General features: G+C 39.2%; 1 protein-coding gene across 33 annotated transcripts in view; it reads left to right on the top strand.

Annotated features, from left to right (window-relative positions):
* SLMAP (sarcolemma associated protein) overlaps positions 1-16,481 on the top strand; it is a 172,236-nt gene extending 155,755 nt beyond the window's left edge. For 17 of the 33 annotated variants that reach the window (XM_074403613.1, XM_003936528.4, XM_010346996.3 and 14 more), the window contains 3 exons: positions 3,212-3,383; positions 9,694-9,828; positions 14,062-16,481. In XM_074403613.1, the coding sequence (XP_074259714.1) occupies positions 3,212-3,383; positions 9,694-9,828; positions 14,062-14,154 (400 nt within the window). In that variant the 3' untranslated portion in view covers positions 14,155-16,481. Of the gene's footprint in view, positions 1-3,211; positions 3,384-9,693; positions 9,829-12,561; positions 12,652-14,061 lie in introns of all 33 variants that reach the window. The other 16 variants (XM_039477326.2, XM_039477319.2, XM_039477324.2 and 13 more) reach the window with 1 other exon arrangement.
* Positions 16,482-18,810: the final 2,329 nt, after the last annotated feature.

Genomic DNA, 18,810 nt, shown 5'->3' with positions numbered 1-18,810 from the left:
GGCAAAACCCTGTATCTACAAAAAAATACAAAAATTAATTGGGTGTAGTGGCGCATGCTTATAGTCCCAGCTACTGGGAAGGCTGACGTGGGAGGATTGCTTGAGCCCAGGAGGTCAAGACTACAGTGAACCACAGTCATGCCACTGCACTCCAACCTGGCTGAGAGAGCCAAATCCTGTATCAAACAAGCCAACAGAACAAAAGAGGAATTTGTGCTATTGAAAGATAGAAATTAATTTTCTGAATTTCAAATAGGGTTATATGAAGAATAATAATACATAAGACCAAGAATTCTCTGAAACCTGTTAAATCTTTCTAGAATCTAATACTTTACAAGCAAATCAGTGAATGCATTGTATTTATTCCAGCAAATTTAGTGGAATTTGCCATATTTAAGTTTAAAATTGGTTTACTCTGGCCAGGCATGGACAACATTATGAAACTCCATCTCTACAAAAAATACAACAAATTAGCTTGGCCTGTTGGCATGTGCCTATAGTCCCAGCTACTCAGGAGGCTGAAGTGGGAGGATTCCTTGAGCCCAGGAGGTGGGGACTGCAATAAGCCATGATCATACCACTTCACTCCAGCTTGGGTAACAGAGCCAGTCCCTTTCTTAAGAAAACATAAATAAAAATAAAACAAATGTTTTACTTTGTTTATAACATGTAAAACTTTATAAAAGCAATTCTAAAATATGAATAGGACAAAATAAAGGTCAAGACTATAAATATATATATATATATATCTCCTATATATCATATATGAAATATACATGAGATATATACATATCTCATATATATCTATATATAATTTTTTTTTTTGAGGCAGTCATGCTCAGTTGCCCAGGCTGGAGTGCAGTGGCATGATCTCGGCTCACTGTAACCTCCACCTCTGCCTCCTGAGTAGCTGGGATTACAGGCATCCATCACCACGCCTGGCTAAATTTTTTAGTATTTTTAGTAGAGATGGGGTTTCATTCTGTAGGCCAGCCTGGTCTTCAGCTCCTTACCTCAAGTGATCCACCCGCCTTGGCCTCCCAAAGTGCTGGGATTACAGGTGTAAGCCACCGCACCTGGCCTATATATAAAAATTAAGGAGGCTGGGTGGAGTGGCATGTACCTATGATCCCAGCTACTTAGGAGGCTGAAGCAAAAGGATCACTTAAGCCCAGGAGATCAAAGGTAGTGAGCTGTGATCACACCACAGCACTCCAAACTGGGCAACAGAGCAAGACTCTGTCTTTAAAAGAATAAATAGCCGGGCGCGGTGGCTCAAGCCTGTAATCCCAGCACTTTGGAAGGCCGAGGCGGGTGGATCACGAGGTTGAGAGATCGAGACCATCCTGGTCAACATGGTGAAACCCCATCTCTACTAAAAGTGCAAAAAATTAGCTGGGCATGGTGGCACGTGCCTATAATCCCAGCTACTCAGAAGGCTGAGGCAGGAGAATTGCCTGAGCCCAGGAGGCGGAGGTTGCGGTGAGCCGAGATCACGCCATTGCACTCCAGCCTGGGTAACAAGGGCGAAACTCCGTCTCAAAAAAAAAAAAAAAAAAAAAAAGAATAAATAAATAAAATAAGGAATGAATTGATTTTCTGTGTGACAGCACATTTGGATAAATTGTTTGGTATGAAGTGTGCATAGATTATGATGCAGCTACCCAAGTTCTTTACATTTAGAATACATTAGGATCTTAATACTGTTTAGTTTAATAATCTGTCAAGCAAGAAATACCCATTTTTTTTTTGCCAATGTGGCTTATCTTAGCTATTATTGTTTTGAAATTATTGATATTTTGTTAAAGATTCAGGCTAGATCCCTTATTTTTAAGATGTGATTAATTGGAATCTGGCAGATTATTAAATGCTGTTTTCAATTATTTCAAGTTTTAAGTGTTGAAAAGCAAGCCTACAAACTCCTTGTGAGTAAAAGCATATGGTTTAAAAACATTAGGCCCCAGAAAGGTGGAATATATTAGATCATTGGTCAGATCATCTGCCTAAACTCACCTAAAGTATTTAAGACATTAATTCTTTTTCTTAAACTTTTCTGATGCCCCAAATTTACTTGATAAGACTCCCCAGTATTTAAGTAGCATTTAGACGCTAGTTTTCCTTTACAGGGTCTTATGTGCCATTTAATTCCTAGCTGTATTAGCTTGACAACATCAGACCCACTCCAAAGAATCTGTGAAGCATACAATCAGAACAGGATTCAGACTCTGTAGTAGTTCAGTTACAGTAGTGAGTGTGATTTTTGATTGATCCATTTTGAAAGATGTAAAACTGTCACCTTACACTCCTATAGCTGTGTAGGGGAGCCAAATTCCCTTACACAACTATACTATACAGACCTTTTATTCTCTGTTGTCTGGGCTATGGAAGAAGGAATTGAATAAGGAATTCCTATTCACACATATCTAGCTGTTCTCCTCATGTATTTTAAGTCAGATTTTTTTAAACATCAAATTATAAAAGTGATCATAGAATTTAACCTTTGAAACAGCCTTAGAAGTTAATGAGTTCAATCCTGTTATTTGGCAGTGAAGGACACTGAGACTGTCCTTGTGTTAGTTATGTCTATATAACATGGTACCTGATATAGGTCTAAGAGCTCAGAAAATGTTTACTCTGCAAATGAAATGTACCAGTTAAGTGATTTGCTTAACATCCCCTAGCTAAACAGTAGCAGAGCTGGGGGTGTCTAGAACTCAGCCTCCTACTTCTTTGTCTTATGCTGTTTTCTTAATTTGGTGTGTCTTCTCGTTTGAATAGGTTTATCTTTACTTGAGTTGGCAGTGGCTCCTAAAGTTTCTGACCCCCATTCTATTTGTCAAGTACTTAAACTTACGAGAAATTGTTGAAATATTTGTATTCTTTTCCTATAGAAGACCTACACTGAATCTTTTTATTATAAAATTAATACAATTTGATACAACAAAATATACAGTTAATTACCTTCTATTTCTTTTTTTTTTTAATTTTCAACCTTTGTGTGTATTTGATGGGACACACCTTTAAACTTGCATTTTTTTAGTGTTTTGATGCCTTTTGCGTATTGAATGAAAATATTTTGTTCTTTTTGATACTTTTCTTTTTTTCTCCGAAATCCACTCTCTCCCTTCTAGTGAAATGTATAAGAAATTGGACTTCTTGCTGTGTCCAGTTTCTACCTATGAATAACTATCTGTCAATATTTATATTGCAGTTCTCAGAAGCAGAGTTTAGAGCTTACCAGTGATCTCAGCATCCTTCAGATGTCTAGGAAAGAGCTTGAGAATCAAGTGGGATCCTTGAAAGAACAGCATCTTCGGGATTCAGCTGATTTAAAAACTCTTCTCAGTAAGGCTGAAAACCAAGCAAAGGATGTACAGAAAGAGGTAAAGCGAAAAGACATTATAAGCCCAATTATGGTTGGACTTAAAGCCAAAAGCAAATCAGATATCCATGCTAGTTAGAAATAAAGGGAAGCAGAAGTCACATTACCCGTCACAAAATTGATACTTGGAACATCTCTGCTTGGTGATTTCTAGCTGCATATTATGGTCCATATAGAGAGAATTCTTCAATAGAGTTGGTCCCAAAAATATGAATATACAAAACTACATTTTAATTTTTCTCTACCAGTTAGTTCAGTTATATGAGAAACCCTTTGTACCAGGTCTCTTGATTTATTGTTTAACTTTGAAAGAGAATATCATATGTAACTTAGCATACTTTTGGAAAGCAAACTGAGGCCATAATATAATGTTGTCTGTACCCCTCAGGTAAATAATGGCCTGACAAGTTATTAAAATTCACCTCATAGCCAGGCAGCCAACCAGACACATATTCTGTGGCCTTTTATTTTCTTCCTCCTACCCCCTTTTCACCTTATTCATAAATGTGCATGCTCACTTTTCATGTCATTCTGCTTAAAACCTTGACTTGAGTGGTGCTTTTTAAAAATTTGTGTTGAAGTCGTAAAGGTTGACTTTGGAACAGAAACCCTACCCAATTTCTTCCTGAGCAAGATAAGTATATTTCACTTCCCAAAGCCTTGAAGTTGACAGCAGGGCAGTAAGAGCTGACTTCAGTCCTGCTGGCCTCATACCACTCCCTGCATTGACTCCTGGCCAGCTCGGGAGATGAGGAAGGCTGATACAACTTGATCTACAGATCAAGGACCACCCCAGTTGTAGACTTTCTTAAAAGGATTCTTTATGAATTAGAAGGAAGTCGAAGACAATTCTTTGTCTTTAATATTAAATGAACTTTCCCAAAGTTGTTTCTAGAAGATCGGCTTAATCAATGCAGTTTTTCTTTGCACGTTCTTTCCTTGTAGTTTCCTAAATTTGGCAATGATTGTTTTTCTTCTGTCTTCATGTTTGTTCCTAATGAAAAAATACTGTAAATTTTTTTTAATTTCTTGTGGACATACCGATTTTGTAATGTGTTCGTTTTTACCTTACTAAAGATATGTGTTTTAGAAGAAATCTCATTTTATTTGGTTGGAACACAAATTTTGTGCCAAAGTAAATATCTTAGTATTTAATACTGTAAGCACTTTGTGTCCTTCCAGTCCATATGCCATAATTCTTTCAAACTCTGGGAAGAATGCTGTGGTTGGAAGATGATTCTGTTGTATGTTACTATGAACGCATTAGCCATTTTGTTGCATTAATTGTTTGCCTGTTTGTGGTCACTGAGTAATCAGTGCAAAATGGTTTAACTGTTTCCACAAATGGCAGTGGCATGTTGTCACAGCATCTAAATTGTTGATAGTCTTGGATTGCATTAAATGCAGCACATTTAAAAATATGTCTGATCTTGTTGGTATGTTTCTTTTCTATTTTCTTGTTCACTGTTTTCCATTGTGAAATGATGTGTACTCATCACACTCCTTTGTAATGTGAAATTGCTCTTTCTGTTTGTTCAAATGTCAACATGTTGGATACTATATGCTATAGTTTAGTTATAGCTATATACTATAACTAAAATGTTCTTTAATGAGGTTCCTATCTCTGCCTTCATGTTTGAAGTAATCCACTGCAAAGGAATTATTGCCTTTTATTAATGCAATATATTCCCCTTCAACATTTCCCCTTTGTTCTCCTTTCTTTCACAGAATCATGCTTAATATGCACAGTATCTAATTATGTATTTTCAGCGTTGTAACAGGCTAAGATACTACAAGCTAAGCAAGCCCAGATAAGATTCTTTTTATGAAGAACAACCAAAGGTGTTGGTAATATTGTGTGATATTTCCCTCTTAATCAGGACCAAGCTCGTTTGTCACCTGAGAGTTAGCAAGATGGAGCAAAAATGATATCCAAAGCAAGGCTGCAATAGATGACCTTTGTTCCACAAATTAAAATTTATATATGTGGCAGCTTTTATATGAATATTTCACCAAAAAAAATACATGCAAAAAGTAAATCTTGGCCGGGCGCGGTGGCTGACACCTGTAATCCCAGTAGTTTGGGAGACCAAGGCAGGTGGATCACCTGAGGTTAAGAGTTCCAGGACCAGCCTGACAATATGATGAAAACCTGTCTGTACTAAAAATAGAAAAAGTAGCCGGGTGTAACGGCATACGCCTATAATTCCAGCTACTCAGGAGGCTGAGACAGGAGAATCACTTGAACCAAGGAGGTGGAGGTTGCAGTGAGCCAAGATTGTGCCACTGCATTCTAACCTGGGTGACAGAGTGAAACTCTCTCTCTCAAACACAAAAAAAGTAGGCCGGGCGCGGTGGCTCAAGCCTGTAATCCCAGCACTCTGGGAGGCCAAGGCAGGTGGATCACAAGGTCAAGAAATCAAGACCATCCTGATCAACATGGTGAAACCCCGTCTCTACTAAAAATACAAAAAAAATTAGCTGGGCATGGTGGTGCGTGCCTGTAATCCCAGCTACTCAGGAGGCAGAGGCAGGAGAATTGCCTGAACCCAGGAGGCGGAGGTTGCGGTGAGCCGAGATCACACCATTGCACTCCAGCCTGGGTAACAACAGCGAAACTCCATCTCAAAAAAAACAAAACAAAAAAAAGTAAATCTTAATCCTCAGTATTAAAAGAAAATAATGATATGCCATCTTTATATTTGACTTTAGAAAGCATCAATATATCTTGCAGTAAAACAAAGAAAAATTTAAAAATAAATAAAAATTTTAAAAAGCATCAATATATTTTAATTTAGTAGGAATATCTGTAGTTTAAGAATTCATAGGCTGGGTATGGTGGCTTACACCTGTAATCCCAGCACTTTGGGAGGTCGAGGCGGGTGAATCACCTGAGGTCGAGAGTTTGAGACTAGCCTGACCAACATGGAGAAACCCTGTCTGTACTAAAAATATAAAATTAGCCAGGCATTGTAGCACATGCCTATAATCCCAGCTACTCGGGAGGCTGAGGCAGGAGAATCACTCTAACCTGGGAGGTGGAGGTTGTGATGAGCCAAGATCATGCTATTGCACTCCAGCCTGGGCAATAAGAGCAAAAGTCCATCTCAAAAAAAAAATTATAAAACATTGAGCACACAGTCCATCCTGCAAACACTGACTTAAGAAAGTTATTTGGCTTCATCTTCTTGCCATGGGGCCAGAGTCCTTGCCACTTTCTCACATGCTGGAGGTAAGCAACAGGATCCCCCTGGTTGAGCTGCCTTCCTGTGGTTCTGGTTCACAACTCCTGGAATGGAGAAATGATTAATTGCTTTGGTGCACAAGGCAGACTGAATGTAAGAATGGTGGAAAAGGAAAGTAAGGGAAAACTTGTCAATAAAGTACTTTTTACTTATTCTTTATTAGTCACTGTTAAGAATCAGATTGGGTCGTTGAGAATTTATGATGTTCTAATTTGCAGAAACTAGTGTACATACACTGACTTTGCCTTGGCAGTATGCCAGTAATCTTCTGCCTTCTGGGAGGAAGTCCACAGACCCTCACAATCAATTGAAAAAAGCTATCATGAGGCCCATGACTTTTACTCCTTTAGTTCATTCTCTGGCATGCTATCCAGGCTTGTAGTGGAAGTATTGTTAGGTAACAGGGAATATCTTTCATGTTTTACCTCCCTCTCTGTACCCATGTCTTTCTTCTCTTTCTCTGGTGACCTCTATGTTGAACCTAAGCCTCATCTCTCCTGTCTAATGTTTTTATACATTTATATTCCTTCTTAATATTTATCTTTGTTGAGCATAATGATGGGCTTCTAATTAGTCATTCTAAGGTATCTGTATTTTTCAGAAGCACTCTTATAAAGGTTTCGTTTATTGAAGAATTTATAGGATATAGGTAGAAAGGAACTGGAAACTTTCTACCCTCATGGGCTATATTTAGGGATAAGGAGGAACCTTTCTGGTATGCCTTACCCATGGTATATTGATTTTATATTCAAACTTCGTCTTCCTTCTAAAACCTTCAGAGATGGCAAAATGGGACTGGGCACAGTGGCTTACACCTGTAATCCCACCACTTTGGGAGGCCAAGGTGGGTGGATCAGTTGAGGTCAGGAGTTTGAGACCAGCCTGGCCAACAAAGTGAAACCCCATCTTTACCAAAAATACCAAAAAAATTAGCCAGACGTGGTGGTGCATGCCTGTAGTCCCAGCTACACGGGACTCTGAGGCACAAGAATCCCTTGAACCTGAGAGGTGGAGGTTGCAGTGAGCCAAGATCATGCCACTGCACTCCAGGCTGGGTGACAGAGTGAGACGACTCCGTCTCAAAAAAAAAAAAAAAAAAAAAAAAGCGAGAGAGAGAGATGGCAGAGTGAGGCAACAAAGTGGAGACAAAGGCACAGCCAGCAGCAGAACAATCTCTGCTCTGACCGTGAGCCCAGCTTGCATGTAAGATGCAATATCTTGAAGTGGAACCAGTCTAGAATTTCAGCCTCCTGGCACCATTTAAAGTAGGGGTAAGCCATACTATGTTTCACATTGGTCTTACATTTAAAAGGCAGATAGTCTTTAAAAAGATTCGACTCTACCTGAATGTCAAATCATATACAGTGAATTGTTTTTCAGAGCAGAAAATGACATGTTTTACTATTTAAAAACTTCTGCCAGAAACAGGCAGGACGTGGTGGCTCATGCCTATAATCCCAGCACTTTGGGAGGCAAGCCAAGGCAAGCAGATCACCCGAGGCCAGTAGTTTGAGACCAGCCTGGCCAACATAGTGAAACCTCATTTCCACTAAAAGTACAAAACAGCCAGATGTGGTAGCAGGCACCCATAATCCCAGCTACTCAGGAAGCTGAAGCAGGAGAATTGCTTGAACCTGGGAGGTGGAGGTTTCAGTGAGCCAAGATCGCACCACTGTACTCCAGTCTGGGTGCCAGAGCAAGACTCCATCTCAAAAAATAAATAAATAAAATAAAAATAACATTTCTACCAGAAACAGATTTTTTTTGAATGACTTTTAGTTTGATACCTAAGTTTTTTTTTTTGGTTTGTTTTTTGAGACGGAGTTTCGCTCTTATTGCCCAGGCTAGAGTACAGTGGCTCAATCTCAACTCACTCTAACCTCAATCTCCCAGGTTCAAGCAATTCTCCTGCCTCAGCCTCCCAGGTAGCTGGGATTATAGTCATACACCACCATGCCTGGCTAATTTTATATTTTTAGTAGTGATGGGGTTTTTCCATGTTGGCCAGGCTGGTCTCAAACTCCTGACCTCAGGTGATCTGCCCACCTTGGCCTCCCAAATTGCTGGGATTACAGGTGTGAGCCACCATGCCCGGCTGATGCCTAAGTTTGAAGTGGAAGAATAGATATTTCCCAGTCATAGTGGTGTGTACTTCAGATACATTTATTTTCTTCATTTGCCTAGAAAATTTACTTATCCAGAACACTTTAATACCCAGTGATGCTGGGTAAAGGGAAACCTATTGGGAATTAATACTTTTTTTTTTTCTTTTTGCTCCCATACTAGGTGGAGGAATTACTTCAAGAGTAATTTTTACTTCAAGAGTAAATAGCTTGGCTTACACTGCTTACCATGATACAAATTCAGACTTCCTAACATTGCCATTTAATTAGGCTGTGGGATTTTTCTTCACCTACTTTTCTTTTGCTCAGTTTGAAGTTTTCCTTTTCTCCTGTATTTACTTGGTGGAAAAAGTGATCCTTTATATTAAAAACAGATGAAAAAATGGTGATTACTCTTAATTTTTTTTTATTACAGGGCCAGAAAATTCTTACATAGAATCAAGTCAACATGAAAGGCCTTTTTTTTTTTTTTTTTTTTTTTTTTTTTTTTTTTTTGAGATGGCGTCTCACTCTGTTGCCCAGGCTGGAGTGTTCAATAGCACAATGTCGGCTCACTGCAACCGCCTCCCAGGTTCAAGTGATTCTCCTGCCTCAGCCTCCTGAGTAGCTGAAATTACCAGTGCATGCCACCATGCTTGGCTAATTTTTGTATTTTTAGTAGAGATGGAGTTTCACTATGTTGGTCAGGCTGGTCTCGAACTCCTGGCCTCACGATCCGCCCACCTTGGCCTCCCAAACTGCTGGGATTATAGGTGTGAGCCACTGCGCCTGACCAAAAGACTTCATCTTATGAGTGCAAGTTATTCCTCCTTAAACAAAAATACTTGTCTTTAATGTTCCACGTGACTAAATAGGATCTGGCATATTATAAGCCTGACTAGAACCATACCTTCATACTCATTTTAAGTTGAATCTGCACACTTTTTTTTTCCTTTGCCTTTAGTATGAAAAGACACAGACTGTACTCTCAGAACTGAAGTTGAAGTTTGAAAAGACTGAGCAGGAAAAGCAGTCAATCACAGATGAGCTCAAACAATGTAAAAACAACCTGAAGCTGCTCCGAGAGAAAGGAAATAATGTAAGTCTTTGCAAACTTGGCTTAGCTTTGATTGAGAGGCAGATGAGAGATTGAAATTGATTTTCAGAGGACTTTATCACTGATTTGTGAAGCAAATGGTACAAATGAAATAAGCTTTCAATTATGAAATTCCATTACAGAATCATTATGCTGTCAAATTTTTTAAAAAGAATTTGTACCTTTAACCTATACCCCAAGAGCCTCAGGACTGCCTGGAGGAAGAGCCTTGTTTGCAATAAAGCAGCTTGCCTAAGAACTGTCAGCTTTTCCCAGATGAGTCTGAAGCTCTGTCACTAAGCCATTGTCTGGCTCTTGTTTCTGCCCTGCTGGGAAATGAAGCACTGTACTACCAGCGACCCATTTAAGAGACGGTAGTACATGTTGATAATTAGCATTTGGCTATATCAAAAAAATCAAGACTTATTAATGGTTTTCATTATATACCAATAATGTTCTCACTGATGCACAATTTCTAAAAAGCTTAGGGTCTCTTTTGCGTTAAGTATTAGAAAATATTTGGTGAGTTTCTGTAGGGCTGTGAGAGAGAAAGAGACAGTTGAAGATTTTGGTATAAATTGAGTTTATTTTTTTTTGTTTTTCATTTGCTAGAAAGATGGTCTTTAAAAAGATGTTATACTAAATTAATGTTGTGTTGTACGTTTTGGTGATCATTACCTTTGTGGGCCCTAACTGATAGATGTTTAGTGTGGTTGGTTGTGCTCTCACTTATTTGAAACTGCTGTCATGGCTTGGACACTGCAGTGTGCGTGAGCCACATGCTTCCTATGGAGGAAGCCACTCTGCTTACCTTGCAGCACAAGTACAAAAGAGTGATGTTGCATGGCCATCCTGTTATTCATTTGCACACAGAATGCTCATGAGTTGTGTCCAATTGTCCTTTGCAGTTTAGACAATAAAGGCTTGCTGCTTAGGTAGAAGCCTTTTAGAAGTTGATAAACTGGGTGTGGAGGCTTTATGCTAAGCAAAAATGGTTTGCAATTACTTTTCAAAATGTTGATTACAAACTCTTCTAAAATCAGATCATAATGGTTTGGTTACTTCTCTCTTTTGTATTAATTCATATTCCTGGGATTATAGAATTTCAGTCTACTGCTAAATTAACCCATGAAGACATCTAGCATAATCAGAATGGATCTCCCTGTACTATTTAGAACCTTTTCAAAAGTAACTTTGCAGCCAGGCACAGTGGCTCATTCCTGTAATCCCAGCACTTTGGGAGGCCAAGGCAGGAGGATCACCTGAGGTCAGGAGTTCAAGACCAGATGGAGTTCACTCTTGTTGCCCAGGCTGGAGTAAAATGGCATTATCTCAGCTCACCACAACCGTCGCCTCCTTGGTTCAAATAATTCTCCTGCCTTAGCCTCCTGGGTAGCTGGGATTACAGGCATGCGCCACCACGCCCGGCTAATTTTGTATTTTTAGTAGAGACGGAGTTTCTCCACGTTGGTCAGGCTGGTCTCAAACTCCTGACCTCAGGTGATCCACCCACCTCAGCCTCCCAAAGTGCTGGGATTACAGGCATGAGCCACTGCACCCAGCCCTGCCTGTCTTTATATACCAAACCTTTATCACATATTGTCACATTTCTTGCCTGACTTAGGAAACACACATTATCACAGGGCACTTATTTTTAAGCTGGAAAGCAGTATAATCTAATAAGCAAAAGAGCTTTGGTTGAAAAAAAGAAAAGATTTTGTTAGAGGGATAAAATAACGCTTAACCATTGCTGAGGGAGTACATTGTCAAATAATGGGTTTCAGGTATCGAGCAAAAATGTGTACTATCAAGCAGAGAGCATCAGCTAGTGGTGAAGTGTTGGTCATTTTTTGGTTTTTTTGGAGACTAGGTCTTGCCCTGTCACCCAGGCTGGAGTGCAGTGGCATAATCTCAACTCACTATAGCCTTCACCTCCCAGGCTCAAGTGATCCTCCGACCTCAGCTTCCCAAGTAGCTAGAATTACAGATGTTCGCCACCATGCCCAACTAATTTATTTTTTGTAGGGACGGGGTTTCGCCATGTGGCGCAGGCTGGTCTCAAACTCCTGGCCTTAAGCAATCTGCCCACCTCAGCTTCCCAAAGTGCTGGGATTACAGGCATGAACCACCATGCCTGGCTTGCTCTGTCTTCATGTGCTGCATTTCATTAGAATGTTAGGTATACCCACATTGCTGGTTGCCTTCAGCTGTTTCTTTGTTCCTTTTTTTGAAATGGAGCCTCCCTCTGTCACCCAAGCTGGATTACAGTGGTGTGATCTCAGTTCACTGTAAACTCAGCCTCCTGGTTCAAGTGATTCTCCTACCTTAGCCTCCCGAGTAGCTGGGATTACAGGTGTGTACCACCATGACTGGCTAACTTTTGTATTTTTAGTAGAGACAGCATTTCACCATGTTGGGCAGGCCGGTCTCAAACTCCTGACCTCAGGTGATCCACCTGCCTCAGCCACCCAAGGTGCTGGGATTAACAGGCATGAGCCACCACACCCAGCCTAGCTGTTCCTTTTAAACTGATAGTTTCCCAACTTGCATACCCCAGTCTATCGTTCAGGGTTGTGTTAGATGTCTTTAAAATGTTTGAATCTATGCAAAACCTAAGTGGTATACTTCTATTGCTTCAGTCTTTCTTCCCTGCCTCCCACCCCACTGGGGTCTGAATCCTCTTATCTGATTATTTTCATAGCATAAAATGATTTTTATATGCCTTCCCTTCTTTAGCCTTCCATATTACAACCCGTCCCAGCCGTATTCATCGGCCTATTCCTGGCTTTCCTGTTTTGGTGTTTCGGTCCATTGTGGTAGAGAAAGGTACAAGCACTACTGTTGAGTCCTTGTCTGTTTGTCCCCGTCACCTGTTTGTGCCATATTTGTAATATAGTGCATGGCAAGAACACACAGGTATTTTGTTACCTGAAGCAAACCCTTCATTTAGTATGCCGTGTATTTGTGTCATACCAGTGAATTCAACAGTCAACTAATTCCATAACTTTTTGTCTTGTTTACTTTGTAATAATGCTAACCATGAGTTAATTCCAACCTAACCAGTTGTTAATATGCTTCCTTTAACTGAGTCTTTATCTGTAGCAAACTGGAGTACACTATGAATTTCTGCAATATTAGTACCCTCTTTCCAATTACATGTTTAATCAGATTTAAATGAGAAATGAAGAGTTTGCCTCTTTCAAGTTTTCAGCCAGCTTTCTTCCCCTTCCTCCTTATCCCCTTCCTTTTCATAGTGTAGATTTTCTTTGTTTCAACCCTTTCCCTATTTATACTATGGCTATGGAGATGAAAAAAATGAGATTAGCCTAATGAACCATTGGCTTACAATCTCAGCCCTATTATGTACTTGCAAGGATATAAACGTATCCCATTTCTTTCTGAGCCCTGACCTGCAGCATCAGAATATTTCTTTAAAAAACAGTTTTTCTCTGCCATAGCTAAAAAAAAAAAAGAAGAAGGAGAAAAAAAGAAAAAACAGTTTTTCTCAATAATGCTCTTGGAATACAAGTAAAAATAAAAGTGTCAACCAAAGCAAGTTAATCTTATAAAGCCCTCTTAAAGTTAGCAGGCAATAGCCCATCCATGCTTGCCTCTAACTGGCATGCATGTTAGTAGAACATATGAGATGATCATGTGGCTTTATTACACTGAACAGAGTCTTTACCAGAATTATCAGACAGGCAGGATCCCTAATGTTAATTCTCCATCTTGAACCCTATTTGACTTTGTCTTCTGTGGTTTCAAGTTAGAGGACCAAAGCCTAGACCATTGTCACCTTAGCCACTATCATCCCCTTGAATAAAATATCCCAACATGGAGTCTGGATCGAATCAAGAAATAAACATTTTAGGCAGAAACATACTACAGGTGTCTATATACATCAGTTATATTGGAATGTATGGATACCAGAGTAAATAAAGCAGGCAGAGCCCACAGGTTTTCTTAGAAATCACTATTAGGTTTCAACTGTAACAAAGTTGAAAACTTTCCAGGACTTTCTTGGGATATATTAGACTTCCAAATTGGTGGTCCTGCTATTATGGCTCTCCTTATATCTGCACTCCCTCACTTTTTTTTTTTTTTTTTTTTATGATGCAAAAATAAGATTTTTCCAGTATTCTGTTAAATATTCAGGACTCTCTGGAACCAAGGGGTTAATAGGTATGAAAAGAGAGGGGAGAATGTGATATTGACTCTTGGTTTCTTTCCACACAGAAACCCTGGCCCTGGATGCCCATGTTGGCTGCCCTGGTTGCAGTAACAGCCATTGTGCTGTATGTGCCAGGTCTGGCCAGAGCTTCTCCATGAGAGCGTTCCTTGAGTCCGTACACCGTCCTCCCTCTAGAAGCTGGCATCATACTCATGCTGGGGACAAACAGAACCATTTTCTTCCTTTTTACCTCTTTTAAAACAGCAGAAGTACAAGAATACAGCTGTAGGGTCATTGCTTTAAATTATATAAAATGTATCTGTCTATAAAGAAGATATAAAATTGTGACTTTATTCTACTGTAAGCAATAATTTGCTTGCAATTTTTCATGTAATTTTTAAATTAGTATGTTGAGATTCTGAATATTATGGTGGCCTAAAGTAGGCTTCTTGGTACACCAGATTATTTATAGCATTAAATTTATGAGTATTTTACTCTGAAGTCTGATGACCAGATAATTCATTTTTCTGATTTGATAATTACCCAAACCAAACAACCAGTACATACATGGGAAGAGAGGCCCTGTGTGCTCAGTGCCTATCAGTTTGAAATATATACACATATATATATTTTTTACATATTTACGTCATTTTTACTTGTTATAAAACCACTGAGCTATTGGGAACAAGACTTAGAGACAACTAATTGCGTGGATTTTTTTTTTAAAGGAAAAATACATTTGGAAAATAAACTGTTATGGTGATAATTTGGGGAATATGTGCACGCTTGTTCAGCCTTAATGAGACTTGAAGATGTGGAGGACATCAACTTTGAAAAACTTTCCATGAGAGTGTGTATTTTCTTGAGCAAACTGAAATATTTCTGGGAGCAAAAACATAGTAATTACACAATTTCAGTGCAGTCAACCAAACTGTTGAGTCAATTGGAATGTAAGTTATTAAACCTCATGTATTTAAAGAGTTATTTTTCTTTAAAAGCCAAGTTACTTTCTCATATACAGCATTTTAGGAAGCATGATTTTTTTTCTATCATCTATTCCTCCAAGCATGTTTAATTGAAGAAAGTATTAATATCTCTTTCAATAAGCTTGTATTGACCTAATTTGGTTTATGATGTGTCAGAGCTAATTCATGTTCAGGGTGAGCTGTTGTACCTACCAACAGATTTCCTGGTTGGGTATGCAAATGGTTCTTTTCTTTTTATTGTTGTTAATTGGGACTTTCTGTTAATGAAAAGCACTATTCCCAGGATTAGTAGTGTTCTATGCACAATGAAGCACCTAAAAACACTGCTTGATGTTATAAATTTAAAACAGAAGTGAAAGTTTAGCCATGGTTTTGTGTGACATCATAGTTATGTCAGTAAAGTTTATTTAGGTCATAGAGTATCCTAAAGTATCACATAGTTAAATTTTTCAGTCAATGAAGACTGGGAGGGAATGTCAGTGAATTGGCTTGAATGTTCTGTGGCAATCCGCAAGTCTAGCCAAATATTGAAATAGGAGTTTAGGATATAATTTGCCTTGTGATGTTTGGCAGTCACTGTTTATACTTTAAAGGTTTTATTTTAAGCTATTTGGGATTACTGTTGGGAGGATCACTAGATTTATGGAGGAATTAGTCACAAATGACTTGTAGAGAATACTGTCATATAGTTCATTTCATCATTTTCTGTTGCAGGAAGCCACTCCACCACAGAAAGCTAATATGCCAGTGGTACCCAGTACCTCTTGTATATAGGTTATTGCAAATATTGTTCTGAATGCTTAACTTCAGAATTACATTTTTTAAAGTAAATAATTGTTTTAAATCTATTTTGTAAAGATATAAAGTACAATAGAATTTCTGGAGTACAGATTAAACTATTTGCACTAACACACGTGATGTGCATGATTTAATAAAATAACTTTACTCTCCCTACGCATGTTTGAGTTGAATATCATTGAAGTTCTTAATGCTGACTCTACTATTGGATTGTTAATAGTCTTCTCTTGAAATGATTCTTTATGCAACATAACATACATTTGGGATTCTTCAAGGTTTAAAAGAAAACAGCCATTTCCTCCAAGTTTTATTAGCCTTTTATTTCACTTACTGCTCCATTTTTTTTCTCTTTTAATATGGTTATTGTTAAAAAGAAAGTCACTTGCCAGACCAGTCTCTTTAAATGTAAGGTCTAGTATCAATATTTACTTCAAGTGGAATAAATGGCTTTTTGTAGTTACTTCCAGTTTTCCTCAAGAGCATAAATAAGTCTATTTATAAGCAATATCTTCAGTTTTGTTCAGTTCGCTTCCAGGTTAAATAAAGAGTAGGATTATTCACTGGTAATACTAGAATCATTAAGAAATGTTAAACATTGCAGCTAGAAATTGAACAACCCTATAGTGATACATTTAAGAATTATTCAAAGATGCTACATGGCAGGATCAGAAAATAAAAAGAACTTGGTATTTGAAGCAAAACATCTGTATTGGCATCTTGGTTCTACCTTTTATCAGCTGTTGTTGTCTTGCACAAATCACATTTTGTCTGAGTCTCCATTTTCTCATAACATGGGGAGAATAATACTTATATTTGTGGTGGTAGTATGAACCTTACAAAGATAATGTTTGTGAAGTACCAGTCAAGTGGTGAATAAGATTTTATGAGAATGTTATACTGAAAAATACAGCAAATATTAAAGTTTTAGGTAAACCAATATATCTACTTTAATTAAATGAATTAATTGACTCACCCATTAAGAATTTCTGTGTGTGAATGCGGTATGTGTGTAACAAGAATTCTGAGAAAGTATTCTCACCTAGCTCTGTTTGTCGCCTTCATAGTTCACTCTTTTGAAAGTAATATGCTTGGTTTGGTGATGAACCAATTGCCCACAGTAGTTTTGGAATTCCGGTCATTGCCTTCAGAGTCACTTTGAGTCACATGTGAAAACCATTCATATTGCCCTATAGGCAGAGGCAAAACTAGTATTGCTTACTTGATCTCTCACTTTAATCACTACACTTGACCAAAACCCAGTGACTCTTGGCTGCTTCCATTGAGTATTTACTATCAAAAGGATGGGAATCTGCTACCAAAGAGAAGAAACTGCATGCAAATCAACTGATTTAAAACTGCAGTTGGCCGGGCGCGATGGCTCAAGCCTGTAATCCCAGCACTTTGGGAGGCCGAGGCGGGTGGATCACGAGGTCGAGAGATCGAGACCATCCTGGTCAACACGGTGAAACCCCGTCTCTACTAAAAATACAAAAAATTAGCTGGTCATGGTGGCTCATTCCTGTAATCCCAGCTACTCAGGAGGCTGAGGCAGGAGAATTGCCTGAACCCAGGAGGTGGAGGTTGCGGTGAGCCAAGATCGCGCCATTGCACTCCAGCCTGGGTAACAAGAGCGAAACTCCGTCTCAAAAAAAAAAAAAAAAAAAAACTGCAGCCTTGGCCAGCACAGTGGCTCATGCCTGTGATCTCAGCACTTTGGGAGGCTGATGCAGGTGGATCACCTGAGGTCAGGAGTTCCAGACCAGCCTGGCCAACATGGTGAAACCTCATCTCTACTGAAAATACAAAAATTAGCCAAGCGTGGTGGCAGGCGCCTGTAATTTCAGCTACTGAGGAGGCTGAGGCAGGAGAATTGCTTAAGCCTGGGAGGCAGAGGTTGCAGTGAGCCCACATCACGCCGCTGCATTCCAGCCTGGGCAACTAGAGCAAAACTCATTGTGTGATTATGGGTAAATGTAAATTCCTTTCACCTTTATGATTTTTTTTTTTAAGCTGGTCTTGAACTCCTGGCCTCAAGAGATCTACCTGCCTCGGCCTCCCAAAGTGCTGGGATTACAGGCGTGAGCTACCATGCCTGGCCTGTTTCTTTTTCTGCTATTCTGTGTTGTGTCTCCAGGTTTCATTTATTCATTCATTTAACAAATACTGTCTGATATGAGGCACTGTGCCAGATCCTGACAATATTCAGTCCCTATCTTCATAGAGCTTTTGGTGTCATGGGGAAATAAGGCAAGAAAGCTGGCAGTTAAAATACAGTGTAATGGGCCAGGCGTGGTGGCTCAAGCCTGTAATTTCAGCACTTTGTGAGGCCGAGGCGGGTGGATCACGAAGTCAAGAGATCGAGACCATCCTGGTCAACATGGTGAAACCCCGTCTCTACTAAAATACAAAAAATTAGCTGGGCATGGTAGCGCGTGCCTGTAATCCCAGCTACTCAGGAGGCTGAGGCAGGAGAACTGCCTGAACCCAGGAGGCGGAGGTTGCAGTGAGCCGAGATCACGCCATTGCACTCCAGCCTGGGTAACAAGAGCGAAACTCCATCTCAAAAAAAAAAAAAAAAAAAATACTGTGTAATGGAAGAAGACACTGAAGCCTGTGGAACTATAGAAGCATTGAGTACATTTCTTCTCACCTTCAACCACTCAAACATCCAAGCTGGGGATATCTGGCTACAGAGCCAAAGGTAAGTTTCCCTTCTAGATTGTCTAAGAAACAGGTCTGGTCTTGATTTTCTTTAAAAAGGCATTGTGATCTGGAAACATTTTTAAGTCTTTTTGTGTATTCTCCTGGAATTGTGCCCTGTTAAATGGTTTGAACTGTACCTTGCAAGTAACAGGTAACTAGTAAAGGATTTTTTTTTAAGCTAAGAAAAAGTGTTTTAGCCAGACAGGCTCTTTGAAAGGAGTCTCCTATTGATGAGCTGGGGCATGAATTGGATAGATCCAGTAACAAATCCCTTACATATGGTGGCAAGTGCCCACCGTGTCTTATTGTTTGTGTTTGTGTTTATTG

This window comes from Saimiri boliviensis, chromosome 8 (assembly GCF_048565385.1).
Source record: "Saimiri boliviensis isolate mSaiBol1 chromosome 8, mSaiBol1.pri, whole genome shotgun sequence".
NCBI classification, from domain to species: domain Eukaryota; kingdom Metazoa; phylum Chordata; class Mammalia; order Primates; family Cebidae; genus Saimiri; species Saimiri boliviensis.
The sequence above is the reverse complement of the archived record's forward strand: the minus strand, read 5'-3'. Positions and strand labels throughout refer to the sequence as shown.